Genomic DNA, 27,872 nt, shown 5'->3' on the forward strand with positions numbered 1-27,872 from the left:
ATAACGTTCAAATGAAGACAGACGTATGTATCCTGTATTACATTTAAATGTAGACACTGACACACTGTTTTATATCTGATTCCCCCTTTTCTTTTTCTGTACCCTATCAAATATTTTTTTAAAAAAAAGTTACTTAAAGAGAGCACTCATGTCCCCGCTTCAACCTCCTCTTCTCCAGAGGAAACATTTCCAAGCCCCTCAAGCTTTGAACACATGAAACTGCCTTCTACTGAACCAGACCCTTGGTCCATCAAAGTCAGTACTGTCTACTCAGACCGGCAGCGGCTCTCCAAGGGTCTCAGGCAGAGGTTGTTTCACATCACCTACCTGCCTAGTGGTTCCCAACCTTTTTTGACCAGGGACCACTAGGACTTTTTTGTTCGGTGCAGGGATCCCAAGGCTCAAAATAAAAATTCCAAGAATTTGAAAGTAAACTTTAATCATAACTGTTAGTTAAACATTAAACTTAGAATAATATTTGAATATATATTTTTATAATAGAGAACTTTTAATTGAAAATATTAATTTATTATAGGTTTATAACTTTGTTTCGCAGACCTTAATTTAGTTCTCGTGGACCCCAGAGATTGAACCTGGGACCTTCTGCATGCCAAGCAGAGGCTCTGCCACTGAGCCATGGAACTTCCTTATACCAAATCAGACCGGCAGCGGCTCTCCAGGGTCTCAGGCAGAGGTCCTTTCACATCACCTACCTGCCTGCTTGGTCTCTTTAACTGGAGATACCGGGAATTGAACCTGGGACCTTCTGCATGCCAAGCAGAGGCTCATGCCACTGAGCCATGGACCTTCTCTATGGAGCTGCCTTATACCGAATCAGACCCTTGGTCCATCCAACTCAGACCCGCAGCGGCTCTCCAAGTCTCAGGCAGAGGTCCTTTCACATCACCTACCTACCTGCCTGGTCTCTTTAATTGAAGATACCGGGGATCGAACCCGGGACCTTCCGTATGCCAAGCAGCAGGCTCTACCGCTGAGCCACGGCCCCACCAGTCGCGGGGCTTGGTCTCCAGGCCCCTGATCATCCTGGTCGCTCACCCCACCATCTCATTACCTCACTCCAAGGGATGCTAGTTCAGAGGCCACGGGCCCCAGTCTGAAGGAAGGGCGGAAGGAGAAGCGCTGCCGAGGCGCTCCGCCGGCCGAAAGCGGCGCGGAAGAATGAGGCCCTGCGCTTGCGCGCTTTCCCTTTAGGCCGCTCCGACAAAGGCCCGCCCTCCCAAACTCCCGCGCTTTCCCCCCTCCCCTTTCCAGTACCCCCTCGGTTTTCCCGCCCATTCCCCGAAGCAGCTGTGAGCGCCTCCCGCCAATGGCCGCTCAGCTGGGTGACCCGAGGTCCCGCCCCCCTCCCATCGCCCAGAAAGAGGGCCGGACGGCCCGGGCAGGCATGGAGGGGGAAAATGACTTCACAATGGCTCCTTTCTGTCCTATCACAAACGCGGCAGGAGGGGCGGCCAATCAGAGGAGAGCGCCGCCTGGCCCCGCAGCCAATGCCGGGGCCGCCGCCTGGCGACCGAGGAGGAGGGGTTTGTCCGGCCGACGAGGGAGGGCGGGTAGGTGGGAAGAAGCCTCCCAAGAGCGCGGCTGTGGCAGCTCCGCCTCCGCCGGGTCGGTGCGCGGCCTGGAGCGCCCTCTTCCCTCCCTCTCCCGCCCCTCGCGCTGCCCGGCCGGCCTCGCTCGCTCGCCTCGGCAGCCATGGCGGTGGCAGCAGCGGAGCAGGAGCAGCAGCAGTTCTACCTCCTCCTCGGCAACCTGCTCAGCCCGGACAACGCGGTCCGGAAACAGGCCGAGGTGAGCCGCGCAGGGTTGTTGTTTTTGGGTTCTCCCCCCCCCTTCCGCGGAGCCCTCGTGACCCGCGCGCAGCCCGCAAGCCGGCCTTGCCCTGTCAGCGGCGCGCGTGGCCCGAGCGGGAGGGGGGCCCACGTGCTCCGGGAGGGACCTTCCGAACGGGCGGCCGTTAAAACCGTTGGCCGGCTCCGATCGGCGGCCGGCCGCCGTTTCTTCACCCTCCCCCCTCCTCCGTCTCGGATCTGCCTCCCTTTCGGCCTCCTTTTCTCCGGACCCGCCGCACACGCTTCTCTCAGCCGCTCCCGTGCTTGACCCGTCCGCTCCCCCTCCTCGTCGCTTCCTCCCGCCCTTCATTCTTAACCCGCCACCCTGAGCCTTTCAATGGACGCAGCCCACGCCTGCCCCCCCCAAATTTCTGGTTCCCTTTCTCCTTGTCCTGACTAAACACCCCCCCCCCCATTTCTGGATCCCTTGCCCTCATTCAACACCCCCCAAAAAAAAAATTATGGTTCCCTTTCCCCTTGTCCTGACTAAACCCCCCCCCCAATTTCTGGTTCCCTTGCCCTCATTCAGCACCCCCCAAAAAAATATTTCTGGTTTCCTTTCCCCTTGTCCTGACTAAACACCCCCCCCAAAAAAAATTCTGGTTCCCTTTCCCCTTGTCCTCATTCAACACCCCCCCCCCCAAAGATTTCTGGTTCCCTTTCACCTTGTCCTGACGAACACCCCCCCACACACACATTTCTGGTTTCCTTGTCCTGAGTCAACCCCTCATTTCTGGTTTCCCCTTGTCCTGACTCAAACCCCCCCCCCCCCAATTTCTGGTTTCCTTTCCCCTTGTCCTGACTAAACACTCCCCCCCCCCAAAAAAAATCTGGTTCCCTTTCCCCTTGTCCTCATTCAACACCCCCCCCCAAAAAAAAATTCTGGTTCCCTTTCACCTTGTCCTGACTAATACCCCCCCCCCCATTTCTGGTTTCCTTGTCCTGAGTCAACCCCCCATTTCTGGTTTCCCCTTGTCCTGACTCAACACCCCCCCAAAAGATTTCTGGTTCCCTTTCACCTTGTCCTGACTAACACCCCCCACACACATTTCTGGTTTCCTTGTCCTGAGTCAACCCCTCATTTCTGGTTTCCCCTTGTCCTGACTCAACCCCCCCCCCCAAATTTCTGGTTCCCTTTCCCCTTGTCCTCATTCAACACCCCCCCCACAAAAATTCTGGTTCCCTTTCACCTTGTCCTGACTAATACACCCCCCCCCCAATTTCTGGTTTCCTTGTCCTGAGTCAACCCCCCATTTCTGGTTTCCCCTTGTCCTGACTCAACACCCCCCCCAAAAAAATTTCTGGTTTCCGTTCCCCTTGTCCTGACTAAACACCCCCCCCCCAAAAAAATTTCTGGTTCCCTTTTCCCTTGTCCTCATTTAACACCCCCCCCCAAAAGATTTCTGGTTCCCTTTCACCTTGTCCTGACTAACACCCCCCCCCAATTTCTGGTTTCCTTGTCCTGAGTCAACCCCCCATTTCTGGTTTCCCCTTGTCCTGACTCAACACCCCCCCCCAAAAAAAAATTCTGGTTTCCTTTCCCCTTGTCCTGACTAAACACCCCCCCCCAAATTTCTGGTTCCCTTTCCCCTTGTCCTCATTTAACACCCCCCCCCCAAAAAAAGATTTCTGGTTCCCTTTCACCTTGTCCTGACTAACACCCCCCCCCAAATTTCTCGTTTCCTTGTCCTGAGTCAACCCCCCATTTCTGGTTTCCCCTTGTCCTGACTCAACCCCCCCAAATTTCTGGTTTCCTTTCCCCTTGTCCTGACTCAAACCACAAAAAATTATGTTTTCCTTTTCCCTTGTTTTGACCAACACCCCCCACCCCAATATTTCTGGTTCCCTTTCCTCTTGTCCTGACTCAACCCCCCCATGTCTGGTTCCCTTTCACCTTGTCCTGACTAACACCCCCCCCCCCAAATTTCTGGTTTCCTTTCCCCTTGTCCTGACTAAACACCGCCCCCCCCCCAAAAAAAAATTCTGGTTCCCTTTCACCTTGTCCTGACTAACACCCCCCAAAAGAATTCTCGTTTCATTGTCCTGAGTCAACCCCCCATTTCTGGTTTCCCCTTGTCCTGACTCAAACCCCCAAAATTTATGTTTTCCTTTTCCCTTGTCTTGACCAACACCCCCGCCAACATTTCTGGTTCCCTTTCCCCTTGTCCTGACTCAACCCCCCCCCCCAATGTCTGGTTTGCTTTCCCCTTGTCCTGACTCAAACCCCCCCCCCATTTCTGGTTTCCTTTTCCTGACTCAACCCCCAAAAATGTATGGTTTCCTTTCCCCTTGCCCTAACTCAAAACCCCTCCCCCAAATTTCTAGTTTCCTTTCCCCATGTCCTGATTCAGTCCCGTCCCCCCAGCTCACACTGTCATTTCTTTCCTTCAGCAGTGACACTTCCAAAAAAAAAATCTCATTTCCCACTCCCTGTCCGTGATCTACTGCCTGGGAGATAGATAAAGCTTGCCCCACTCATTGGGCTCCTCCAACAAGTTTTCCAAATGCAAGGGAAGGGTCCCCCTGTTTGGGGTGGTGTGACTCAGTATTGAGATACCTGGTGTATTGTCGTCATGGACGTGCTCCACCTCCTCTCAAGGTTCCCCGTGGATACCCCTTTTTGGTATGGTGACCTACTTTGAAAGAACAGAGCAGCACGGATCAATGGCACTGCAAAAACCTGGCAGCCACTTTTGGTTCAGGACCCACAGGTTGGAGAAATGACCTGTGGGATGGGAAAGCATGAATGCTCCATGGAGGTTATTTGACTACAGTTTAAGTGGTTAATAAAAATCAATCAATGGCATAGTAAACTGTCTAATCTATAATTGTGGATGTACATGAATGTGTACAATGCTGAAAGCAGAAGGCAAACCAATTATTTGATGTTTATGTCTAGTCATTTTTTTATCCGTGCCTCACTTGGAAATGTTACAGCCCTTAGAGAGACAGCTGTTCTGATTGCCCTTCCTCTCGGGATCCAGATTGAGTTTGCAAAAGCAGGGAGAGAGCCTAAAGAAGAATGGGGGTTATGGCGCCTCAGTTAAAATAATTTGCTGCATAAAAAGCTCTGGGATGTGATTAAAGTCATTAGGCTCTCCTCTCTCTTGTATTTGGATGTAGTTAGAATGATGCACATCTTTCTTTTTGTATATTTGAGAGAGATTCTCAGTGAGTGTCTGAATTGTGGGATGGTAATTCTGCCTCCTTAATGTAGTATTTCCTAATCTGTTGAATCCTAATCTCAATTTATGTGGTACTGAATGAAGCTTTCCCTTCTCTATTGTATACCTCTCATTATTAGCTAAATCTCAGATCTATGGAATTGCTCTATCATTAGTAAGTTAGAATAATGGTTTCCTCCCACCCGCAGGAGTGCTTTAGATTCCTTATTGTAAAAACCTAGTGGGGAATCTCTGTTCCATTGAAATAACTGCCAGTGTCTGACTTGGCATTGTTTTCCATTGGATGGTTGTGCTGAGGCTTTTATCCTTTGCATCACTTCAATGGTCAGTAGAGTTCAATGCATTCTTTCATAATGAACAATAGTATAAAAATACTGTTCTGAGTACTGTAATATAAAGCAGTACAGTGATTATTTTTCTTCACATGATCCCTAGAATCCATACCCACCATCACAATTGTACATTTCAAAGCAATCAACTCACTGAAAAACAGCAAATAAGAGGTTTGGATATTTTTTTCTTTTGAACAAGTAATATGGCTAGGATCTGAAGGCTTCAATGAAAAAAGCTGCAGTTAGTTGTCATGTATTATGAGCATTGCATCACTTACCTGCAAATAAGAGGGTGATTAGGGGACATGTCCATCTGTGAGTCTGTCTTGGAGGAGCTTGGATGTTCTGTTGATCACCTGTGTATAGATAGCTTCATGTTCAGAGCTAGATACTGATGGCAGGAGGAGGGAGTTGCCTTTATGAATTTCCTGGAAGCATCTGGTGGAGCAAAGCCTGTTACATTATGTCTCCAAGATTATTTGACGAAAGCTGTTTTAAGTAGAATGGTATCTAGATAGGCAGAGGTCTGGAAGACACCAGTAAAAATGAAAAATTATCACAAGCCTGCCAAATAATAGAAAAAGTCACTCATTTTTTAACAGTATTAAAGTTATATAGGCAAATGCAGTACTTGGTTTTAATTACACTTTATCAGATACATGTATTGGTGTTTAACTTTGAAAGTTTACATGCTGCTATGTTAATAATGGGTAGTCAAACTTATTTTACATTATCAGGAATCTATTTTATTTTAATGATTACATTTCATTCAGGGATTTTAGGCTCAATGTGGCTTATGTAAAAATAATAAATTTGGGAAACGTGCAGTGCATTATAGTTCTGGAGAAGCATAACATCTACATTCTAATTCTTGTTTTGGTTTTTATCCCATTTCACTCTCCTAAAGGCTTACAATTAGATGTCTCCTTTCTTTGTCCTGTGAGGGCTGCAAATCTTTTCATTGTCCAAGGGCAGAGAGGGAGGAGCCAATATATAAGCTGATGTGCATAGTGTTGACTGTGCAGTCCTAAACAAATCTACTCAGATTAGTCCTATGCAGTTCAATGGGGCTTGTTCCCAGGAGAATGTACTTAAGATTTCAGCCTTGATCTGTTGCCTTGCAGTGTGCTCCATGGTTTCCCCTTCCCGCATAGGATGATAGGTCTTTTTGCAGAGAGGGATGAGTCAAGTGTAACAACTGTATCACAGTGGAGGTGCTGATCATTGGCTGTTGGATCTAGTAACCTAAGTAGTAGGTGTTTGTAGCTCAAAATGCTATAACTGTTAAAAAGAGAGGAGGCTAACTTTATTTAGTGGAACGGAGAAATGTTCAGAATTGCCATTCTCTGTCTATTTCTGGTCCTTATGATCTTGTCCATACGATCGCATTTCTCAGCCACTCTAGTGTGAAGGGATAATATGGAAGTGGGAGACTTTACCTTGGGGATAATTAAGTTATAGCAGTCAATGACACTTACCTCAAAAGATTGGGAAGTCCAGTATAATTTAATACAGCAGTGGCTCTCAGTCTATGAGGTCAGGACCCCAAAATGGATCATGACTTGCAGGTGGAAGGCCAGAAAGAAAAGAGTTGATGGCCAATTTGGATTTATCTCCTCATGATGACCCCTTCTCCTATAGTACTGTATATTTCTAAATACTAAAAGTGAAAAAATGTTTAAACCTGTCTCTTGCTTCAAAAAGTTTGAGAACTACTGACCTTTATGAGTGGGAATAAGAGTTCTACTTCTGTATTAAAAATTAAACTAGCTGTCAAGTTTTGTTTAGAATTGCTTCTAAATCAAACTTGATTTGAACTTACAGAGAAATAAAAACTGGTGTGTTGTTGTGTAAATTGCTACACATCTATTTGTTTATAAGTGATTTGTTAAAATTTAGTGAGCGGGGTAGGATGGGATAACATATTTCAGAACTTTAACGATCTGAGATAGAATAAAATCCATGGTTGTTTCACTTCTTGCTTCACAGATTTTTAAAAGTTTTTAGGTGTGAATTTCGTAATTAGCTTTTTTCATTACAGCAGGCTTTTGGCAATTTGATATTTGATGTTGCAAGGATTCCATTTATCTTGTGAAGGGCAGGACTTTCATTTTATTATAACAAAGTTGTAGTCTAGTCCTGATATAAATACTAAGGTGTCATGCTTTCTAGCAAATTTATATCTATTTAAAGAGTATGGGAGTGGTTCAATCTTGGTACTCTATTGCTAACCTGTTTCTTGATCTCTTCCTTTGTAGGAAACATATGAGAACATACCAGGCCAATCTAAGATTACATTCCTTTTACAAGCTGTCCGAAATACTACTGTTGCTGAAGAGGTATCTGTTTTCCAAAAAACTTCTAATAAATCCAGTTTCTTCCTTTCCACTCTCCTTCCCTGATATGCATCAAAACAGTTTGTTAGCGTAGCCATGCTGGGAAAACCATGGTCTCTGTGCAAGGTTTCCAGTTCTTATTTGCAGGCAAACCATAGTTTTCCCAATTCACATGCAGTGGAAAACTATGACATGGTGTGAAGCAGGGAGAAAAGGAATAGGCAGTGCATAATGGGAGGAGGAAGCCCAAGGTTCATTCACATAGTGCTAGACCCTGGTTTTATTGCATCTGAATCGAGCCATCATATTTTCAGTGAGCTGCTTCATTATCCGTTCTTCTGACAAACTCCAAAGTAGCTCTCTAAATGTGTGGAAGTCAAAATAGGACATTGGATAGGAGTAGGCTGCCATAGGAGTTGCTGATGGGAAGCTATCTAAAGTAACTGATGTGCACCTTTGATTTGTGGTGCCTTGAAATAACCTTGTTGTCACATGGGAGAGCATTAAGAGAATTTTGCTAGCCAAACCTCCTTGACTTTTGTTGATTGTGCATTAAGTCAAATTTTCCCTGAGGAGATAACAAAATGTTGTTAAAGCATTTGAGAATTACGTCTTGTTAACTTCAGTTGCAACATGTTGGCACATTATGCACAGTTAAAATCAGTTTTGTAATGAACCTGTGATCTCTTTGACACTTGTGCAAGTGAAGCTGTCATTTCTGTCAGACCGCACCTGCTTCTGTTGCTAGAATGCGCCCATCTCTGTGTTCCTTGATACTCTAGTCCCTCTCTCCACACAATAAGATGATGGGCCCATTTTCTTCACTTTCCCCATGTGTGGTGTACTAGTCCTCCATAATGTGGCTGCTTATTAGCAGAATTGCATATTAGCCATCTCTTCTATCGTCCACTATAGCATTTAGTTAAAAATTTAGCATGCAACCAGTGTTAATTCAAACACCTCATGCCAGTTCCCTTGGAAGCACCAAAAACCTATGTGTGTTTAGTCATAACAGAAACCTCTGGTTGATATATGATCATTCATACTGATGTAGCTAGAAAATGGTGTATTTCCATTTATTCATTTACAGGTGATTAGAGATAAGTCAATTTGTTCTAACTTGGAGTTTGCAGTTTTACACTTAGATCATGTGAACAAGTTCTGTGTATGCAAGATAGTCTTTACCATGGAGCGCATTTCCTCTTCCACAGATGAATGTAGTACAGCTGTGTTATACATTAATCTTATTCCCCTTAATATTAATGTGAGGAAAGTTTAGAAACTGTTTAGAAATGGTGTTTCAATGTACACAATCCTGAATTGCAAAAAAAGATTTGTATTAATTTAGTGAAGTTCTCTAACATAATTGCCGGCTTACAGTTCTTCCGCTGTAGAGTCAGTTGCCTTGTATAGTTCTTATACCAACTGTAGAGTGCAGTGGTTGGGGAAAAATATCACGATGACTAAAGATGCCAAAAATAGGTGTGGTACAGCTAGCCCTTTGGCTCCACTGCTTGGTTTTTGTGCACAGCTATGTAGGAAAACAACATTACAAAGAACTGAAGTGGAATATGTGTTTGAATTATCTTCCACAGCAACCCTACTAACATCACTCTGTCTTAATAGGCTAGACAAATGGCTGCTGTCCTTCTACGAAGACTTTTGTCAACGTCTTTTGATGAAGTTTATCCGACTCTACCCCCGGAGGTTCAGGCTGCCATCAAAAGTGAACTGCTCTTGATTATTCAAATGGAGACACAGTCTAGTATGAGGCGAAAAATCTGTGATATTGTAGCTGAACTTGCCAGGAATCTAATAGGTAAAAGTTTTTTATTTGTACTGTACAAGAAAAGTTAGTTGCGAGAACTAACATTTTAAAAACTGCAGTTTTCAGTGGTAAACTATTAACAGTGGCCACTTAGATTTCCTAAGAAAGCTTTCCTCAGTAGGATTTTCTACTCCCAAAGAATGGGAGACAAAGTCCAACTTCTCTTTGAAGATCTTGTGCAATGTACTCGCTTTATTTCTGAATTCTGATGTCTTTGTGGTCTTTGCTAAAGACTTTGCTCTGGTTCAACTACCTGTTGCGACTAAAGCACAGCTAAGAGAAAATGAAGGTAGTTGAAATACACATTAACATTTTTAGAGAAACTGTATTTGTAGTGGTTGCCTAGATTTAGATGTATGCACAATCCTGAACCTTGGGTGCCTTATATGATGTTCATGGGTAGGATATCTTTATACAAATCCCTTTGCATGGATAGTGTTGTGTGTGTAAAGTGCCGTCAAGTCACAGCCGATTTATGGCGACCCCTTTTGGGGGTTTTCATGGCAAGAGACTATCAGGTGGTTTGCCAGTGCCTTCCTCTGCACAGCAACCCTGGTTTCCTTGGTCGTCTCCCATCCAAATACTAACTAGGGCTGATGATAGAGAAATAAAGTAGGCTGGACTTTTCTCCGAGTTGGTGTCTTTCTTTTTTGAAACAGCTTTGCTGTAACTGTTGTACCTCCTGGTCCTTCACACTTCTACCTACTTTAGCAAACAGTGCTCTAGCTTTGTCCCACAGTAGATGAAAGAATCAAGTTATAGAGCCACTGAAATACTGGTGCATTTAGTGCAACAGCTGCAGATTTTCTCAGTGTTGGTGGACTTTTTGAAAAAAAGTTCTGAAGGATATGGGGAGGTCCATCAGGGCCCTCCAAACCTGCAAGGAATTTCTGTGCAAATGCAGTTTTTTCCCTTTAAGATATGCTTTCCCCCCCTTCTGTCACTTTTAACGCAAAGAGATTGCTGTGGTCCTTTTTGTCAAAGTACTGTAACTTAGTTTAGGCTTTAATTTAGCAAAGAATTATCTTACTGTTCAAAATCTATCTCTTCTAGATGAGGATGGCAATAACCAATGGCCAGAGGGTCTGAAGTTCTTGTTTGACTCAGTCAGCTCTCAAAATGTGGGACTGCGTGAAGCTGCTCTACATATCTTCTGGTATACTGCCAAACAAGTGCCTCCTAAGTGCATTTGAGTAATTTATTTAGCAATAAAACATGGGTGTTTTTATTCTTCTTATTATTTTTAAGTAGTGGGATCTCCAGAATTGAATCAAAACAGTGGCTTTCAAACTGGGTACAAAAGGGAATCCTGTGTTCCACAGATCTTTAGAAAGCTTATCTCACGATCCTCAGTTGAAGAGAAGAGTAATGGTGGACAAGTAGCCATAGGGGAGTGTTGCATGTGTTCTGGGCTCAAGCTCTCATTCGACTGGGTTATGTTAGTGCACTCTCATTCACATAGGCTGAGTGTGTCAGTTCCTGCATGTACATCATACCACAGAATCCTCAACTCACAATGGTTCTGTGGCTGACAAGTTCATGTAGAAAGAAAGCTTGAAAACCACTGTCTTAAATAATGACACCTTGCAGTGCCTTCAGAACACATCATTTACATTTGTTTCATCTGTTCTTTGTGTGATTGCTCAGCGTAAAGACTATGAGGTTTGAAAAATGCATAAATGTGCATGTGTTTTTTTACTGCCCCTTAAGGAATTTTCCCGGTATTTTTGGAAATCAACAGCAGCACTATTTGGAGGTCATCAAGCGGATGTTGGTACAGTGTATGCAGGATCAGGAGAATCCAACGGTAATTTGAAACCTGTTTCATTTTGTTTGCGGTCACGGCCAATTTGAGTTTACATAAGGATTTCTTGTTGCCATCTTAGATCTTTATTCTCACTTTGAACAACCAAATAACTGATATGTAAATGTGTTCCTCTTAGCTGATTGATAGACATTTGCAGCTTTGCAATAGTGAGGAGGGGCTCTGCAGTTGAGCTCCAATATCTGGGGTGTGTTGTGTGCATAAAGTTCCCCATAAAGTCTAGACTTCCTCTCCAAATGAGCTGAAAATTAGGTGGGTTAAATACTCTTGTTGGAAGACCTTCACAATGGATTTGTGTGTGAGTGGAAGGGGGGGATAACTCTCAGACTCTGTGCCCCATTGCAGTCTGATGTGTTTGCGGGAGGGGAGTAGTCATATACTGTTATTGTTTTAAGCACTGCAACTGTGCTGGAATCTCTGAATGCTTAACGTTTGTTGCTGTTTAGGGGAGAAGTACACAAATTAAAATTGTGTAATCCCACTCTAGGAAAAGTATGAGAAACATTGTGTTAAGGTGACATTTAGTCTTTTCTTTCTTCTAGATCAGGACGCTGTCTGCTAGGGCTGCAGCTGCATTTGTTCTTGCTAATGATCAAAATCTTCCACTTCTTAAACATTTTGCAGACTTGTTGCCTGGTATCTTGCAGGTAAGAACTCTTCCAGAAAGATCTTGAGTATGTCACCTCCCCTAGATTCAGTGTTAATGTTTGAGATGCTTGGAGTGTTGATCTTGTGCAGCTCAATATGAATTTCTTGAACGAGCATCATTGGCTGCCACTGGTAGTAAAATAGTTATGACTCCTTTTAAAATATAACATTTTGCCTAGTGAAGAATAGACAATTAACACATAATGTTCCAGTTCTTGGGCTTCTTGCTTGTAAACATTAGGGTACAGCGGCTTATGCAGAGACAATTACCAAATTCAAAGGCTAGGAGTATTAATTATTACCAGTTCCTGCTTTTACAGAGAAGAGTTGAAGGATTAAATTATAATCCTCAATTACCATATTGACTGGCTTCTCTAAAGTGATCAACATTCCAAAACTAATGTAAATGTTTAACCTCTGATGCTTGAATTTCAGTTATGTAATTAAGTCATCCTGTACTTAAACACTCCTAAATTAGACTTCACCTAATTTTTAAATGTATTTACTTAAGAAACATTGTTTTTGTGCTTCATATATTTAACCTCCCCAAGGTAACTAGCAGCCCATTCCTGAGACTTCAGCAGCCGGCGGAGGTGCTGCCGCGGCTCCAAACCCGTTCCCCAACTGTCAAAAAGCTTTTAAAAAGCCTTTTAAATGTTTTTTTAAAAAATGGGGCGTTTTGCCCCATTAAAACAACAAGGCTGTTTTAGATGGCGTACCCGGGGTGAAAGGGGTCAGGAAGCTGCCTTCTGGCAGCTCCGCCCCCAGCACTCTGGTGCGAAGCTTTGCGCCAGCAGGACACCAGCGGGAGGCCAAGTCAACGCCCCTGGGCCGCGCTGCCAGGGCAGCACAGAGAGGCCGGCGTGAGCAGTCCAATGCCTGTGTCCCTACTTCACGGCAGTGCAAGCGGCCTGGACGCCGGCACAGGCCCTTGCACTCCTGAGCTCTTTCAAGCTCGGAAATGCGCTGTTAGTTTGCAGAATGGTCTTTTCACAATGTCTGTTATATGAATAAATTGGTGCTTTAATAAGAATCAGGGAAGATATAACTTACTGACAAATTCACATACAAGCAATTACTAAAATGCTTAATGAAGTGCTATGCAATATAATAAAATGACTGATTATCAATTTGTTAACTGGAAATTCTTTCAGTGTAAAAGTTAATCAAGTCTTGCAAAATTGCAGATTGGAAGTAATACATTAGACCTCCAGTTTATTTTAAAAAAGTGACCTAACCCTTAAAAATTAAACGTAGATATAATTTTATAGACCTTACAGAAAATATATTTAGTATGCAGCACTACATTTATTTGGGTGCTGTGTTGAGTCTAAACTATATATTCTCAAAAACTAGACTTGTAACATGATATTCTGCTTTCTTACTCACATCTTAGTTATTAAATGCAAAACAAACTGAACTTAGTACTATCCAAGATCTCCAGTGCAGATATAACACAATGTGGTTAGGTCTGAAAACAGCAGGGGCTTTTGTGTGTACTAGAGCAGAGAAGGGAAGGAGCTTGCAGTCCTGTATGGTGTTCCCAGTTTCCTAGCCCCTTAAATGAGGAAGAATTAGGAGGATGGGGAGAAGCCTAAGGAGGAGGAATGGGCATAGTTGCGTGGGTGCCTCATGAAATTATTATTATTAAGTAAAGCAGATGTTGCAAATTATTTTTCAGCATTTGGATTTTTCAGTCAGTTGTGTTGGAAATATTGAGCAGAGTTTCCATACTGTAGATTATGAATTTGAGTGTGGTTATATATGCTAAAGTATGAAACCATCAATCAGATAGAAGATCACTTGTGTTATAACTACTGGAATAGAAAGAACTGTATGTGATTGTTATTAGAACCACTAGGACATAAGTATTAGAGGGGTTAGGTAAATTGTATTTTAGTGTTAAGAGGGAGCTAAATTAAGGGGGGGTAAGAGTGTGATTGATGTTAAGAAATTATTAGGAACCAGGAAAATTGAAAATATAAAGGAGCCATATAGTGTGCTGGTGCCACAAACCATTCAACAGTCTATGGTGAGGGGGAAATCCAAAACGTGGCTATTGTGGGTTGAAAGACCAACTGCTAAGTTGAGGTGGAGACAGGCTATAATCCTACCTGGGAGGCTAGTGGAGGGCCGGAGATACCTATGATTGGAGGGTATAGGAGGTGTGGTGGGAAGAGATATGATAGGGGAAGGAGACAGAGACATGGCTATGCTCGGTCCCCTTCCTATCTCTGCCCCATCCCAAGACACGATGGTAGTGAGGTTAAGGTTTTCAACCCTTCTCTGTCACAGATGTTGTTCAATGCCAGGTCCATTAATAATAGGACCAGAACGTTGCAACCTTATTTTCAGTACCGGTTGTAGACCTGGTATGCGTGACTGAGACCTGGGTGAGAGAAGCTGAAACAGTCACCTTAAAAGAGCTTGCTCCGCCAGGTTTCTGTCCATCAGTCGCAAACAAGGGTCTGGGAGGGGTGACAGTGCTCATTCGGGAGTCTTTCTCCTTTAGGGCAGTCCCCACCTTGGAGATCTCCGGGACTGAGCGTGGGGGTCTGGTGTGTGATGCTGAGGAGAGTTTGGCTATCTTAAAGGTGTACCAATTGCCTAGTGCACCAGTAGATATCCTGCCGAGCCTAATAGAGGTGGTCTTGGAGTGGGCCTTGAGGTATCCCAGGTTGATGGTCCTGGGAGATTTCAAAGTCCATGTGGAGGCCGGATCTTCTTCATCTTTGCCTTCAAACCTAGTGTTATCCATGGCAACACTAGAACTCCCAGGATGTATCAGGTCCCACACACCAAGCAGGCCACACGCTGGATTTGATCTTTGATGTGGGTGTGGCTATAGGTCCGATTATTAGGGATAGAGTACCATGGTCAGACCATTTTGCTCTGAAGGTCTGTTTGAACCTTCTAACCGCCTCCTGTGTGGATGCCAAGCAGATTTACAGTTGCCCATGGAAACTTATGGATCCAGTAGGTTTCCAGAATGCTCTGCTTCCTGGCGGTTCACTGGATGTGCTGACAAATGACTAGCATAGCCATCTTTCTGAGGCCATCAATAGGATCACTCCCCAACGTCCTCTTCACCCCCGTTCCAAATTAGCCCCTTGGTATACCGTGGGGCTAAGGGAGAAGAAAAGGGAGCTTAGACAACTAGAGCGAGCTTGGTGGCGTAATCACGATGAAGTTACAAGAGCATCTTATTGGGCATTTATGAGATCCTGTGAGATGGCAGTGAAGGCCGGTAAGAAGGATTATTATGTGATCTCCATTGCATCTGCGAGCTCTTGCCCGGCACTATTGTTTAGGATAATTCGGTCTCATATCCCTTTCAGAGGATTCTCAAAATATTCGAAATCTGTCCGCTAGTTGTGAGGCATTTGCAAGCTTCTTTGGGGATTATATCTTGTCATTCTGCTGCAACCTCCCCACTAATTGTGAAACAGTGAGTGAACTAAAGGCCCCATGGCCATATTTGGGTCTGCTATTAGATCATTTCAGGTGACTCCTAGGCTGATATAAACAAAGTCTTCTCTGTCTCCATCTCTCTGATGTGGGTTATCAGCCACCATTGTCAGTTTTGGGTTTATGAATATTTTTCCCAAAGATGAAATTGATGAATTAGGTACCATCTGTAGTACCATGTATTAGGACAGTTTTGTGATTATAATTATGTTTTAAAATTTTTGTATTGGTATATATTATATTATGATATTAGCCGCCCTGAGCCTGGCCTGCCAGGGGAGAGCGGAATATAAATTAAATAACATTTTTAAAAATATTGATTGTAATCTCTTACAGGTAGTAAATGAATCTTGTTATCAAAATGATGATTCAGTCCTAAAGTCCCTTGTAGAGATTGCAGATACGGTTCCAAAGTATTTACGTCCAAACGTAGAAGCTACTTTACAGCTAAGCTTAAAGGTAAGTCTGATTTTTTTTTATTGTTATATTTTTTGTATTTCTCACTGACGCTCTAGATGGATTACATGGGGTATGTCAATGCAATTATTAGGATGAGAAATCTAACAAGGACTGCAATAGGACTAGGACTACAACAGTCTGAAACAACCATAAAGTATATGACAGGATATGAGGAAGTGGTATTAGATAAGTATAAAAACAAAGCAGTGAGAGTAGGGTAATACATACAGCAAACAAATGTTACATACTATTTCCAGTGGTATAGTCCTGTTCCTTTCACAAAAGCACATTCCTGAAGTTAAGAAGTTTACTGCTCTTCCCCCCCAGCTTGGGGTTTTGAGTTATTGCTCAGTTATGTATGGTAGGTTTAGCCTCCTTCATTCCCTGTTTCAGCCAGGATCAAGTTTTTGAAAATGCACGTTACCTCATTCCTTTTCTGCTCAACCCCGTTTCAACCTTAAACGAACTCTGCTTTTCCCATTCCTCTTCTTGCCGGAGTCAAACGGTCTTTCCTAGCTGAAACCAGATCCAAAGAGTGTGCATACATACATACTTGCCTCGCATTGAGCTTTCCCCGCCCCCTTTCCAAACCCCTCTTCTGTTCTGTTTGCTGATAGCCATACAGGGGAAGCAGCGAAGATTGGCATCTCTCACAGCCAATCATGAAGAGGCAGGGATTCAGTTGCCTCCTGCTTCCTGGGAGCTCTTTCTGAGAGAAAGAAAGGCTTTTTAAAAATAAGGCTTGGATTTCGCCTCCCCCCCCCTTCTTTCAAATGGCTCCATTTTTTGTTTTTTGTTCTTAAAATGTTTTTTTATGCGACAGTTGGGTCTGGGGGGAAGGAAATGTTCTTTCACGAGGTGAGCCAATCACAGACCATCAATTAAAGGGGTGGGACTTGATTTGAACTTGGGAGACTGCTTTCCTGTATTCATGCCCCCGATTTGCACACAGTTCAAGCCAATGCATACAGTTTTCCCCAACCCAGGTTGCTTTGATCCTGGCTGAAACGGGGAATAAAGAAGGGTAAAGTGAGCATGCATAATCGGCCATTGACTATCTGGTCTAGTCTTAAAGTTCTGAACTATGTCTCTGTTTCAGTTGTGTGCAGACACTAATCTCAGTAATATGCAACGTCAGCTGGCCCTTGAAGTAATAGTTACATTATCTGAGACTGCTGCTGCTATGCTGAGAAGACATATCAACATTGTTGCACAAGCTAGTAAGTAAACTCTTGGATCGTTTTAACTATAAAGTATAATCAGAATTAAAATGGAAGTTCTAGATATCTTTGGCTGGATTGTAAAGTAACTAAAAGATGGTGTCTCTGATCCACTACCATTCATGCAGAGCTATTTTTATAAGGGCACAGTGGTGCTTATCAGCAAACGTGGGTGGGTGGGGTTAGATAAATAAATTGGAAAGGAGTGAGATTTATTAGTTAATTTCATTTATACCCCATTTTTGTTCCCCTTGGGGACCCAAAGCGGCTTACAGCATTCTTCCCTTCTCTATTTTATTCCTAAGACTTCTACATTTTCCCTTTCTTGCCACCTATGGCTATATTCCTACTATATGATCATAAAGCTTGTATTATGAACACGTCTCCAGACAGATATTCAAGCACTCTGTGCAGCTTTCTAACATTTTATAGTTCATTGGCTAACTTGAAATATTTTTATTTTCATAGTATCTAGTTAGCAAGCTACTTTCACCCATTTTTCTCTTGTCCCTTGCTCCTTTTTAACGATGTTTTTGACAAACAGTAGCCTTAGTTGCCTCTGCTCCAGGCTCCCGATAATATGAGATTATGAGGATTGTTCAGCCTTCTAGTATTGCTGAGCTTTCCAAGCGCTGATTTCTGTCAGTCAGAGGTGGGGGTGGGAGTTACTGAAAAGGCTAAAAGATTAGAGGAAAGGAAGCAGGGGAAAGTAGGGGGCTACCAGGGGGAGGGATGGGGGAAATAGTGTGGGGAGGGGATGCCCCCTGCGAGTCTCTGTGGTTCCCCTACTTGTTGTTACAGATATGTTAATTTCACATGGGAAACCATGGCTAGTTTCCCCCTTAATGCAGTATAGGATTAACTATGTGAATCATATTTTCTGTCAAGCTTTCAGATTTGTGCATATTTGGTTTTCATAATGCCTTTGGATTCTTTTGGTATTTTTGTTAAAGTAATTGGTTGAAAACTGCATGATCATAACATTCCCTTTACATGTATGTTATAGGCTTGGTTTATAGCAGGCCAGTGATTCTCAGTGTGTAGTGGAATTTCCTAGCGCCTGAGCACATATGAGAAACATCAAAATCTTAACAAGAGTATGCCAATAAATATGGAAAACCAAACAATCTGTCACAGACTGGAAGCGCTCAATCTACATTCCAGTTTCTAAAAAGGAGACATGGAAGACTGCAGCAACTATTGGACCATTGCATTGATTTCTCATACGAGTAAAATGATGCTCAAAATCTTACAACAAAGTCCATTACCATGTATGGGACAAAAATGCTTGATGTTCAAACTGGAATCAGAAATGGAAGAGGAATTAAAGATCATATTTGCAAATTTATGCTGGATACTAGAGCATATGAGAATTTCAGAAGAAAATCAGCTTGTGTTTAATAGATTACAGCAAAGCTTTTAACTGTGTGGATCATGAAAAGCTATGGCTGGTTTTAAAAGGAATGGGCATGCCAAGGAGTGAACTAGGGACCTTCTGCACTCAAAGCATGTGCTTTATTACTGAGCACTAGTCTCTTCTCTATGGAATGATTATATGCCCCTGTGAATCATAAAATTTAGCCATAGTGTTTTGCAACCCAAAAAGCTGGTGTTAGTCCATGTTGTGGCTGGACTGAGTAAATGTGATGTCCTGTTACCACCAGCATTCTACTGGGATCTAAGACTGTTGAGATTAGATAATCTTACGAATCGCTGCTGTCCAATAGGTCATAGGTGACATTGGTAAATCTTTTTTAGTTCCTCAGATGTTAGCAATGATGGTTGACCTAGAAGAGGATGAAGATTGGGCGAATTCTGATGAGCTGGAAGATGATGACTTTGATAGGTAAACAAATAGATTTACAAAGAATAAGATGTTAATGTTGCTCACATCTCTGGAGGGTTCACTCCACTCCAAGCTTTGTCTTGATACTGTCGGTTGTTGTGTTAGAGCAATGTTAGGCTGGCCATCAGACTACCAAGTGGGTTCATAGATATCTCTTAAGAATACAAGAGGGTAGGTGTACATCTGAATGAGGGCTCTAGTTTGTACCACACTGTTATATTTTTAAAAGGGTGGTTTGTTCAAATTTATTGATACAGCCATTAAAGCATGATGAGTTACACTCTGCCAAAAGTACTTCACTGTGTTTAGCATACATCTTTGTTTCCTTGGTAAGTACTTTGTAAATATTGTAAATATTCTCCATGCAAGAAAACAAAAACGAATATCATAGTTACTAGATAATTTGTTTATATGCTTGCATGTTTGAGGTTCATAATGGACGAGAGTAGTAATTGTTGCCTGAAATTCCAACTTTCAGAATCCATATAGGTAGAATGTATAGATTAGGAGCAGGAGATTCAATTAAAGTTGGTTTCCTGGGATTGACATCCTTATGATTATAGCTGTACATGGCCAGAAATCTTAAATACAATGTGTGATCTGTTAACAGACTCCCGAAATTCAGCATTTTAAAGGTGTAGTGTTTTGACAAGCATAATCAAGGAACAAGTTTAACATCAAACCTATGCAGATGGATTTTGACAGTTTTTAATAGCTGTACATGTTCAAAGACCACTGTCCGTTGACATTAACTATTTATTTAGTTTGTTGTGTGACACAAGATGCTAAGAAACATACTTAAATGAATAAAACAAATTGCTATCTTCAGTATTCTCCTGAATGTTGGACTCAGATTTTTTTTCTCTTTTTTTTAATTAATAAACTAACTTCAGCAATGCTGTTGCTGGTGAGAGTGCTCTGGACAGAATGGCATGTGGCCTTGGTGGGAAACTTGTTCTGCCGATGATAAAAGAGCATATTATGCAAATGCTTCAAAATCGTAAGTCATTTAATTCTGGACTTGTTAACATTTGCTCCAGCTTTGTCTGATACTACGGTTGTGATCAGTGACAATGTACTACCAAAGATGGATTTAAGTGACCACAGGCAGTGGCTGGGATTTAGAAAGGAGGATATGGTGCAGAACTTCCTGTAGTGATCACCCCCTGTGTACATCTTTTGGGGCCAGAGCATCAAACTGTCGTTCTGGCCAATGAATTTTTCTTGTCCAAGGTCTAAGAAGTCCCAGAAACAGATTCATTAGCTTTTAGTGGTTCCTTTCCATAACATGCCATTTTCAGATTTAAATTGTCTAAGCACACAGTGGGGCAGTAGGATTGTATCTGTTTGCCATGTTCTACCTTTTGTTGTATTGTGAACACAGAATATATTTGATAATATGGCATCTTTGCTTTCCAAAATCAGAAGCCCTAAGTGTGTGTGCAGACAGAAATGTAGTCAACACAAGATCTTTTATTTTATGGAGGCTGGGAGCAAGGCAGGCACAATCCCACTATGCATTTACATAACTGCATGAAAGTGTGTATATGGCTTTTGAGTATTGGGAAACAACTCTCTGGTCATTCAGTATTGCTGCACAGTTTGACTTCTTCCTAATAGCATCCTGTAACCGATGAATAGGGCAAGTTAGTCTTGGTTCTTTTGAAGCGTGCATCAATCTATTTGAATTTGCTGGACTGAGCTATGGTTGTATTTCTATTTTCAAATGTTTAAAAGTTATCATTGAACCTAAAACATGACCCTAAACATTTCAAGAGCTGTGGGTAATACTTAACCATTCTTATTGTGCTTGTTAACATGCACTTTCTTTTGCTGCTGGAATAAGCAAAGCGAGTAATCTAAACCACCAAAGTAAAGAAAAATTGTGTTGCATTTTAGTTTCTGTTTTGCTAAGTTGTTTTTAAACAGAGGCTGGAATGGCAGTTCTAAAATTGCCGGTTGGAATTTATCGGTTCAGGGATTGATAGTTCTGAGTGTTCTATAAATACTATAGAACTGTGCTGATGCTTGTGTATACTTCGTATGCATATAAAACTCCCAGAGACTACGTTCCTTTCTTGTCTACAAAATGACAGTTTTAAAAAATGAGCTGTTTTCCTTTTGGTTGTGCAACTCTGTGCAGGAGTGTTAAATTTTTTAGTTTACTGGACACTTGCTCTTTCTGCTATACAAAGCTGCTCCATCACTGACACTTCTTTCCCTGTCCTTCCTGTGTAGCAGATATTCAGTGCTAATGGTATCCCGTTGATTTTATTTCCCCCCTGATCCCATCAGATTTCTAAAATTCCCACTAAATCTGCTCGGATTGAACACCAAGCACTCCAGTTCTCCCATCTTCAAAACCTTCTAGCATTTGCCTATAAACACTTAGACAGTAAATTGTTTCATTCTCCAATACCTGCTAGAATGTACATTTTCCCTAGAGCCCTTTGATCTCTTTAAATGGCTGTCATTCTCGCTCAGAGGGAGAAGGGCATCTTCATTATGGGTGTTTCCTTTTCCTCTTATCTCGGGAGGCAGGAACCAAATATTTAAATTTTTCTGACCTCTGAGGGTAAACGCCCCCTTGTGATCAGTTCTATTTCCTGCCTTGAACGGGAGAGCAGCCTTCTAGCAGCTCTCTGCTACAGAAATAATAGAGAAACCTTAACCTTACTTATTAGACCTAAAAATATTCTTATTTTAACAAACCTAAACTTAACCTAACTAATCTACTACTCAATTCTATTTACTGTCTTAATTTTCTGCCTATTCTCCTCAGAAGGGTCTTTTCCCGCCAAAAAAAAAAAAAAAAATGGCGGATTGGCATCAGGACAGCTATATAGCACCTGCCAATTTAGACCCTAGCCTGCTAGTGGCCTTACCACTACAATTAGATGAACCCTCGGACAGTCACTCTGGTGACCTGAGGACCAAAACTCAAAAGGGAAAGGCAAAAGCGGCAAGAACGGCGCAGGCAAGTACAAACGGCTTGGCTCGACCGCTAACAAGCGCGCCAAATGCCTGCTGCAAAACGCACGCTGCTCTGCCGCGCCTGAAAGACGCGACTGCCAGATCGCAACAGAAAGCGGCCGGGAGAAAACAGCGGCGGTAGCCGCTCCTCCCACACAGCATGAACGGGGGAAATGAAGGAGGTTGGCGGCTCGCCTTTTTGCCTCGCCCGCCATGCTCCGTCCTTAGGCGGCTCGCCTATTGTTATTCAAGGACGGGAAGCAGCGGGAAGCAGCCAGGAGAACACAGCGGCTATAGCCACTTCTCCCACACTGCACAAACGGGGAAAATGAAGGAGGCTGGCGGCTCGCCTTTTTGCCTCGCAATGCTCCGTCCTCAGGCGGCTCGCCTATTATTATTCAAGGACGGGAAGCATCAACGGAGACATCGACTGCCGGTAAGGTGACTTCGCCCCCCCCCTCATAGATGCAGCCTGTTTTACTCCTATAAGAGCAGAACTCTCCGCCCTGATTAAAAACGCCTTCTCAGATGGCTTAAGGGCAGTACAACCTCCTTATCCTGCCCCATCCATACAGGGATCGTAGGGATCACACCCTCCAGCACCACAAACAGTAATCTGATTGCTAAAAGGGCAGAATATCAGCCAAAGCAGGGGAACGGCTGTGGCTCAGTGGCAGAGCGTCGGATTGGCATGCAGAGGGCCAATTCTGGTAGTAGGTGATGTGGAAGACCTCTGCCTGAGATCCTGGTGAGCCAATCACCAGTCCAAGTAGTACCAAGAGAGTACGTGCTGGCCAGCCTAAGCAGCGCTGAAAGCTAATTCACGGTCCCAAAATTGCCAATTGGTACCCAGACTGTCTATAGTATTTAACGCAGAAGATTTCCTTCTGCATTGGCATAAAAACCTAGCTACTCTTGATCTCTCAGAGGACTCAGAGTGGGAGAAAAGACTCCAGATAGGTTTGTGCCAGCGCTTGATTATTTCTAACTCTGTTGAAAGCAGAGCGGGAGAAACCAATGGCACCCATACAATGCTCCACAGCCTCTAGGAAGCCTTTATATTTGGTTTATCGGTGCTTCTAAAATTCTAAAAGTGCCTTCAGTAGAATCACCTGTCACTGCCTTCACTCCTTCAACCTTGTTACATGGCCTTGCCATGATTAAGGACCCTACAGATAGGAAGGCAGAGTTAGCAGGCATAAATGCTCAGAGGCCTTGGCACTCACTATCAAGCGCTTCTATCACATCTGCCCTAGTATACAGAGCGGCAATAATTTGGACTAGGAAGTTATATCAACTTTTTCCACAGGAAGAAAGAAACGCCTTTACAGGAGTACCCATGTTTTTTTTTTAGAGTGGTATTCTTTCTAACTGATTCGAACTTCGATACCATGCCATATGCAGCTAGGACACTAGCCGCAGCATCAGATGCCAGAAGGGCATCCATGTTTTTTTTTTGAGAGTGGTATCCTTCCAGCTGATTCTACCTTAGATACCATGTCATCCATGTTTTCGAGAGTGGTATTCTTTCTAGCTGATTCCTCCTTAGATAACATGTCATATGCAGCTAGAACACTAGCCACAGCCTCAGCTGCCAGAAAGGCTCTCTGGGTACGCCCCTGGCAAGCGGAGTATATAGATCAAAATTGGTTATTATGGGCTTCCTGTATCAGGGAAAGACCTTGCTTGGAGACAATTTGGTCCCCATATCAGTGGAGACCAAAGACAAGTTTCTACGCAAGGAATCCAAGGGATCACTCCCCCTATGTCCTTTCGTGCATACCATATACTTCAAAGATACAGACCTGATCAACCTAGAAACCACCGGAACCAGAATCGCAGCTCCTTTAGTAAAGGAGGACGATTCAATAAATCTCCAAAATCCTCCACCTTCCAGGGCAATAAAGGGGATAAACCCGACCGCCCAACCAAACAGTGACGCCAGCCACCAGTCAGTGGAAGGCAGGCTCAGCCTATTACACCGTCAGTGGTCACCTCCCAACCAGGCCTCTGGGTCACAAACATTATCTCACAAGGCTATCAGATAGAGTTTTTCTTACACTCCTTCACATCGACTAGTAATATCTCCAACATTCCCCCCCCCCAAAAAAAAAAAAATCCATAGAACTTCAGAGGCCTCTTAGACATCAAGGCGATGGAGCCAGTCTCACCATTAGAGCATACATTGGGAGTCTATTCAGTATTCTTTACTGTTCCCAACAAAGGCGGCGGATGGAAAGCCATCCTAGACCTCAAGTTTCTGAACAGATTATCCCATTAAAGCGCTTCAGGATGGAGACACTAAAGTCAGTCACACAGGTCCTCAGGGAAAAGCATTTTCTTACATTCTAATACACCCGGCACATTGTTGTTTCCTTCGGTTCCGTACAAGGGACACCTCTTCCAATTCAGGGCCTTACGATTCGGGTTATCATCGCCCCTCCTCGAGTATTCACCAAAGTTCTGGACACACCAGTCACATCTCTGCGCAAGGAGGGCGTGAGAATCACCCTTCTCAGACGACATTCTGATTTGCGCAAGCTCAAACTAGCAGAGCATAGATCATTCAGAGAGAGTTCTGAAGAGGTTAACAGAACACGGGTCATAATCAACTTCAGAAAGACCCACTTAGTTCCATCCCAACGATTGAGAGAGATGGGGGATGGACATAGACACACTGACAAACTCCTTATACCTTCCAGTGGACAAAAATCCACAACATTTCATCTCTAGCAAAGAAAGCGATTAATTCCCGGTCGCCTTCTCTAATGTCCCTGACCAAACTGAAGGGTCACATGTCTGCATGCATTCCCACAGTTCAAGGGGCACGCTTACGAGCAAGACCTCTTCAATGGTTCTTAAGGCCATACCAAAGAGACATACCAAGGAAGAAGTGACAGAAATCTCATCCTGACCGAGGAAGTCAGATCAAGACTAGTATGATGGTTTCAGTCTCAGAATTTGACGAAAGGAAGTTGGTATCTCCGTCCAACACCAATTCAAATCTTCACGGACGCGTGTCTATCAGGTTGGGAAGCCACGCTCAAGGGACAATGGCTCAAGCAACATGGACCATCAAGAACAGAATCTTCACATCAGTGCCCTAGAAATCAGGATGATCCTCAGAAGCGACTACATTTTTCCTTGGGCCGAGTCCAACATCTCATCAAAATCAGCAGAACATATTCAGGGCACAGTCAACATACAAGCAGACTGGCTCAGCAGACAGGACATCAGCGAGGCAGAATGGTCTCTACATCCAGAGGTCTTTCAACTTATTACTCAGAGATTCGGCACGCCACAGATTCATCTGTTTGCATCCAGCATCATCCACCAGCTGCCATGGTACTATTCCATGTACCGTCAACAGGGGGTGGAACAAATGGACCTCTTAATGTCACCAGGGCCACACGACCTACTGTACGGGTTCCCCCCCTCCCTCCAAGGGTATTGAGAAAGGTACGACTTCAAAAAGCATCAGTCAGATTCATAGCTCCATATTGGCTGCGACGACCGTGGTTCCCATCTATAATTCAGATGTCCATACAGAACCATTGGAGACTTCCAGACAGACAAGATCTCCCTCTACAAGACCCAATATGCCATCCCAATCCAGGGTGGTACAAACTGACCGCATGGGCACTGAAAGGAGATGACTTATAGCCCTAGGTTATAGCCCGGTGGCCGTCACTACCATATTGACAACAAGGAAGCCATCAGGAGGGACAGAGCTTAGGGCTAGCTACCTGCACTCTACAAAGGCAACTGGCATCTATAGCTACCATAGTACCCAAGGTATCTGGATACCGCTTAACCAAACACCATCACATAAAAGCCTTTTTAAGGGGCGTCAGTTATTTAGCTCCTCCTGTTAGACACAGGTTCACAACTAGAGCCTGCACACAGCTTTGACAGCACTCACACAACTACCATTCGAACCAATCACTGAGATAGGACAAAATGTAGCTGCAAGTTTCACAGGGAGCAGGACATAGTGCTTTCATCTTCTGCACTAACCCCAAGAATCCTAAGGAGAAGGCCTGGCACTAGCTAGACCTAACAAGGGCACTACCTGTTTACATTTATCTTACTAAAATTATTAGGAACTCTGACTCCTTATTCGTTCATATCTCACCACCTGACAAGGGCAAGCATATGTCCAAGGCATCCATTAGTAGGACCATCACCTTATACATAACACAGGTTTATAGAATAAGTAACCTACCTGCTCCTGCGGGCGTTACTGCCCACTTGGGAAGAAGTGCGGCTACTTCAGCAGCCTTCGACTGCCGTGCTTTATGGAAGAGATATGTAAGGCTGCAACTTGGTCCTCGGTGTCCACATTTGTGAGACACTACAAATTAGATCTATACTTGTCAGCAGATGCCGCCTTAGGCAGACGAGTACTTCAAAGTATACTTCAGGACGTCTAACCCTCCCAAGGGCGGGGGACAGCTCTTGTATGTCCCATAATGAAGATGCCCTTCTCCCTCTGAGCGAGAAAGAGCCTTGGCTACTTACCGTGAAGGCTTCTTCTGCTCAGAGGGACGAAGGGCATCTTGCCCGCCCAGACGTCAGTAAAATATAAATAAAACAAATAAAATAAAATTACAGGTAATCATGGTTACATCTAACTTCCAGTTGACGTTCAATTCAAGTTAAACGCTGTTTGTTGGTTCATGACTTATAGTTATCCTAAAGGTTCATCGTTAATGTTTATTAGGAACTTATTTCTTGTATAGAATTATAACTAACATGTTTCTTCAGTCTATCTTAAATATATAAGGCTCGGAAAGTCTTTAACTGATCACAAGGGGGCGTTTACCCTCAGAGGTCAGAAAAATTTAAATATTTGGTTCCTGCCTCCCGAGATAAGAGGAAAAGGAAACACCCATAATGAAGATGCCCTTCGTCCCTCTGAGCAGAAGAAGCCTTCACGGTAAGTAGCCAAGGCTCTTTTCCTGGCAACCTCTCATTGTCCAGTTCTAACCTGTTCCTATCTAGATTGACCAGACCAGTTCACTTGTCATCCCTTAGGTACAGATGAGTCCTTCTAACACCTGTACGACTGTCTCTCTGAGTCAGCGTCTAAGTGAAAGCCCTGATCCCAGAGCAAGACTTACTGGTTGTTCCTTCCTTTTGAGTAGCTAGGATGGTTATTATTAGATTGTTTTAGCAGTGGAAAGGCTTCCACTATGAGTTTTTGCTAGTTTTGGAAAGTAGAATTAATCACAAGGGTTTTTGACCTTGCCACCTATTTTTGTTACATTATGTTGGTTTTAATGGCAGTTCAATTTTATATTATCACTATAACCCACTTTGAGTCCAGATTTGGAGGAAAGAAGCTAAAAATGCTAATAAAATAAAATCATATGCCATCTAGATTCTCTTGGCTTTTTCTCAGGAGTTAGCTTAAAAGGTGTTCTGTGTCCTTTTTGAAAAACAGCAGTAGTCTGTTCTATTTTGGTTCGGGTGGAGCCCATCTTTTTTGTACAAGATCAGGTTTTCCCAGACAGTTGCCTAGTAGTCAGGGGATGGTAGACAGCACATCTGTTGCCTATCCACCTTCCTCTTGAGTAGGCTACCATGTTAAGTTTCTGGCTTTAGGTTCTGATCATTTTGCAGCTTGGCCCTAGAATTAGAGTAAAAGGGGAAAATAGGTGCATATTTGAACTTGTCATTTCCAGTATCCATTACATAAACTGTTAAAATACAAACATTAAAATGTAATAAAATTTATTTATTTACTTCATTTAAAATCAGGCCAGCGTTTTTAAAGTACCGTAGATTTGGCTTTCTAGATCAGTAAGCTTTAGTCAAATTGAGTAGATTCCAACACCAGCATAAATAAACTTGAGAGCCTTTCTTCACTTTAACTGATTTCTTGCTTCGTAACACATCT

General features: G+C 43.3%; 1 protein-coding gene across 1 annotated transcript in view; it reads left to right on the forward strand.

Moving 5' to 3' along the window:
- Positions 1 to 1,707: 1,707 nt before the first annotated feature.
- IPO5 (importin 5) overlaps positions 1,708 to 27,872 on the forward strand; it is a 45,258-nt gene continuing 19,093 nt past the window's right edge. Inside the window, exons 1-10 of the mRNA XM_056861713.1 lie at positions 1,708 to 1,809; positions 7,626 to 7,706; positions 9,330 to 9,522; positions 10,585 to 10,687; positions 11,242 to 11,338; positions 11,899 to 12,003; positions 15,809 to 15,931; positions 17,031 to 17,151; positions 18,910 to 18,997; positions 19,891 to 19,997. Of these exons, the coding sequence (XP_056717691.1) occupies positions 1,714 to 1,809; positions 7,626 to 7,706; positions 9,330 to 9,522; positions 10,585 to 10,687; positions 11,242 to 11,338; positions 11,899 to 12,003; positions 15,809 to 15,931; positions 17,031 to 17,151; positions 18,910 to 18,997; positions 19,891 to 19,997 (1,114 nt within the window). The 5' untranslated portion in view covers positions 1,708 to 1,713. The remainder of the gene's footprint in view (positions 1,810 to 7,625; positions 7,707 to 9,329; positions 9,523 to 10,584; positions 10,688 to 11,241; positions 11,339 to 11,898; positions 12,004 to 15,808; positions 15,932 to 17,030; positions 17,152 to 18,909; positions 18,998 to 19,890; positions 19,998 to 27,872) is intronic.

Source organism: Euleptes europaea, chromosome 16 (assembly GCF_029931775.1).
Source record: "Euleptes europaea isolate rEulEur1 chromosome 16, rEulEur1.hap1, whole genome shotgun sequence".
In the NCBI taxonomy this organism is placed as follows: domain Eukaryota; kingdom Metazoa; phylum Chordata; class Lepidosauria; order Squamata; family Sphaerodactylidae; genus Euleptes; species Euleptes europaea.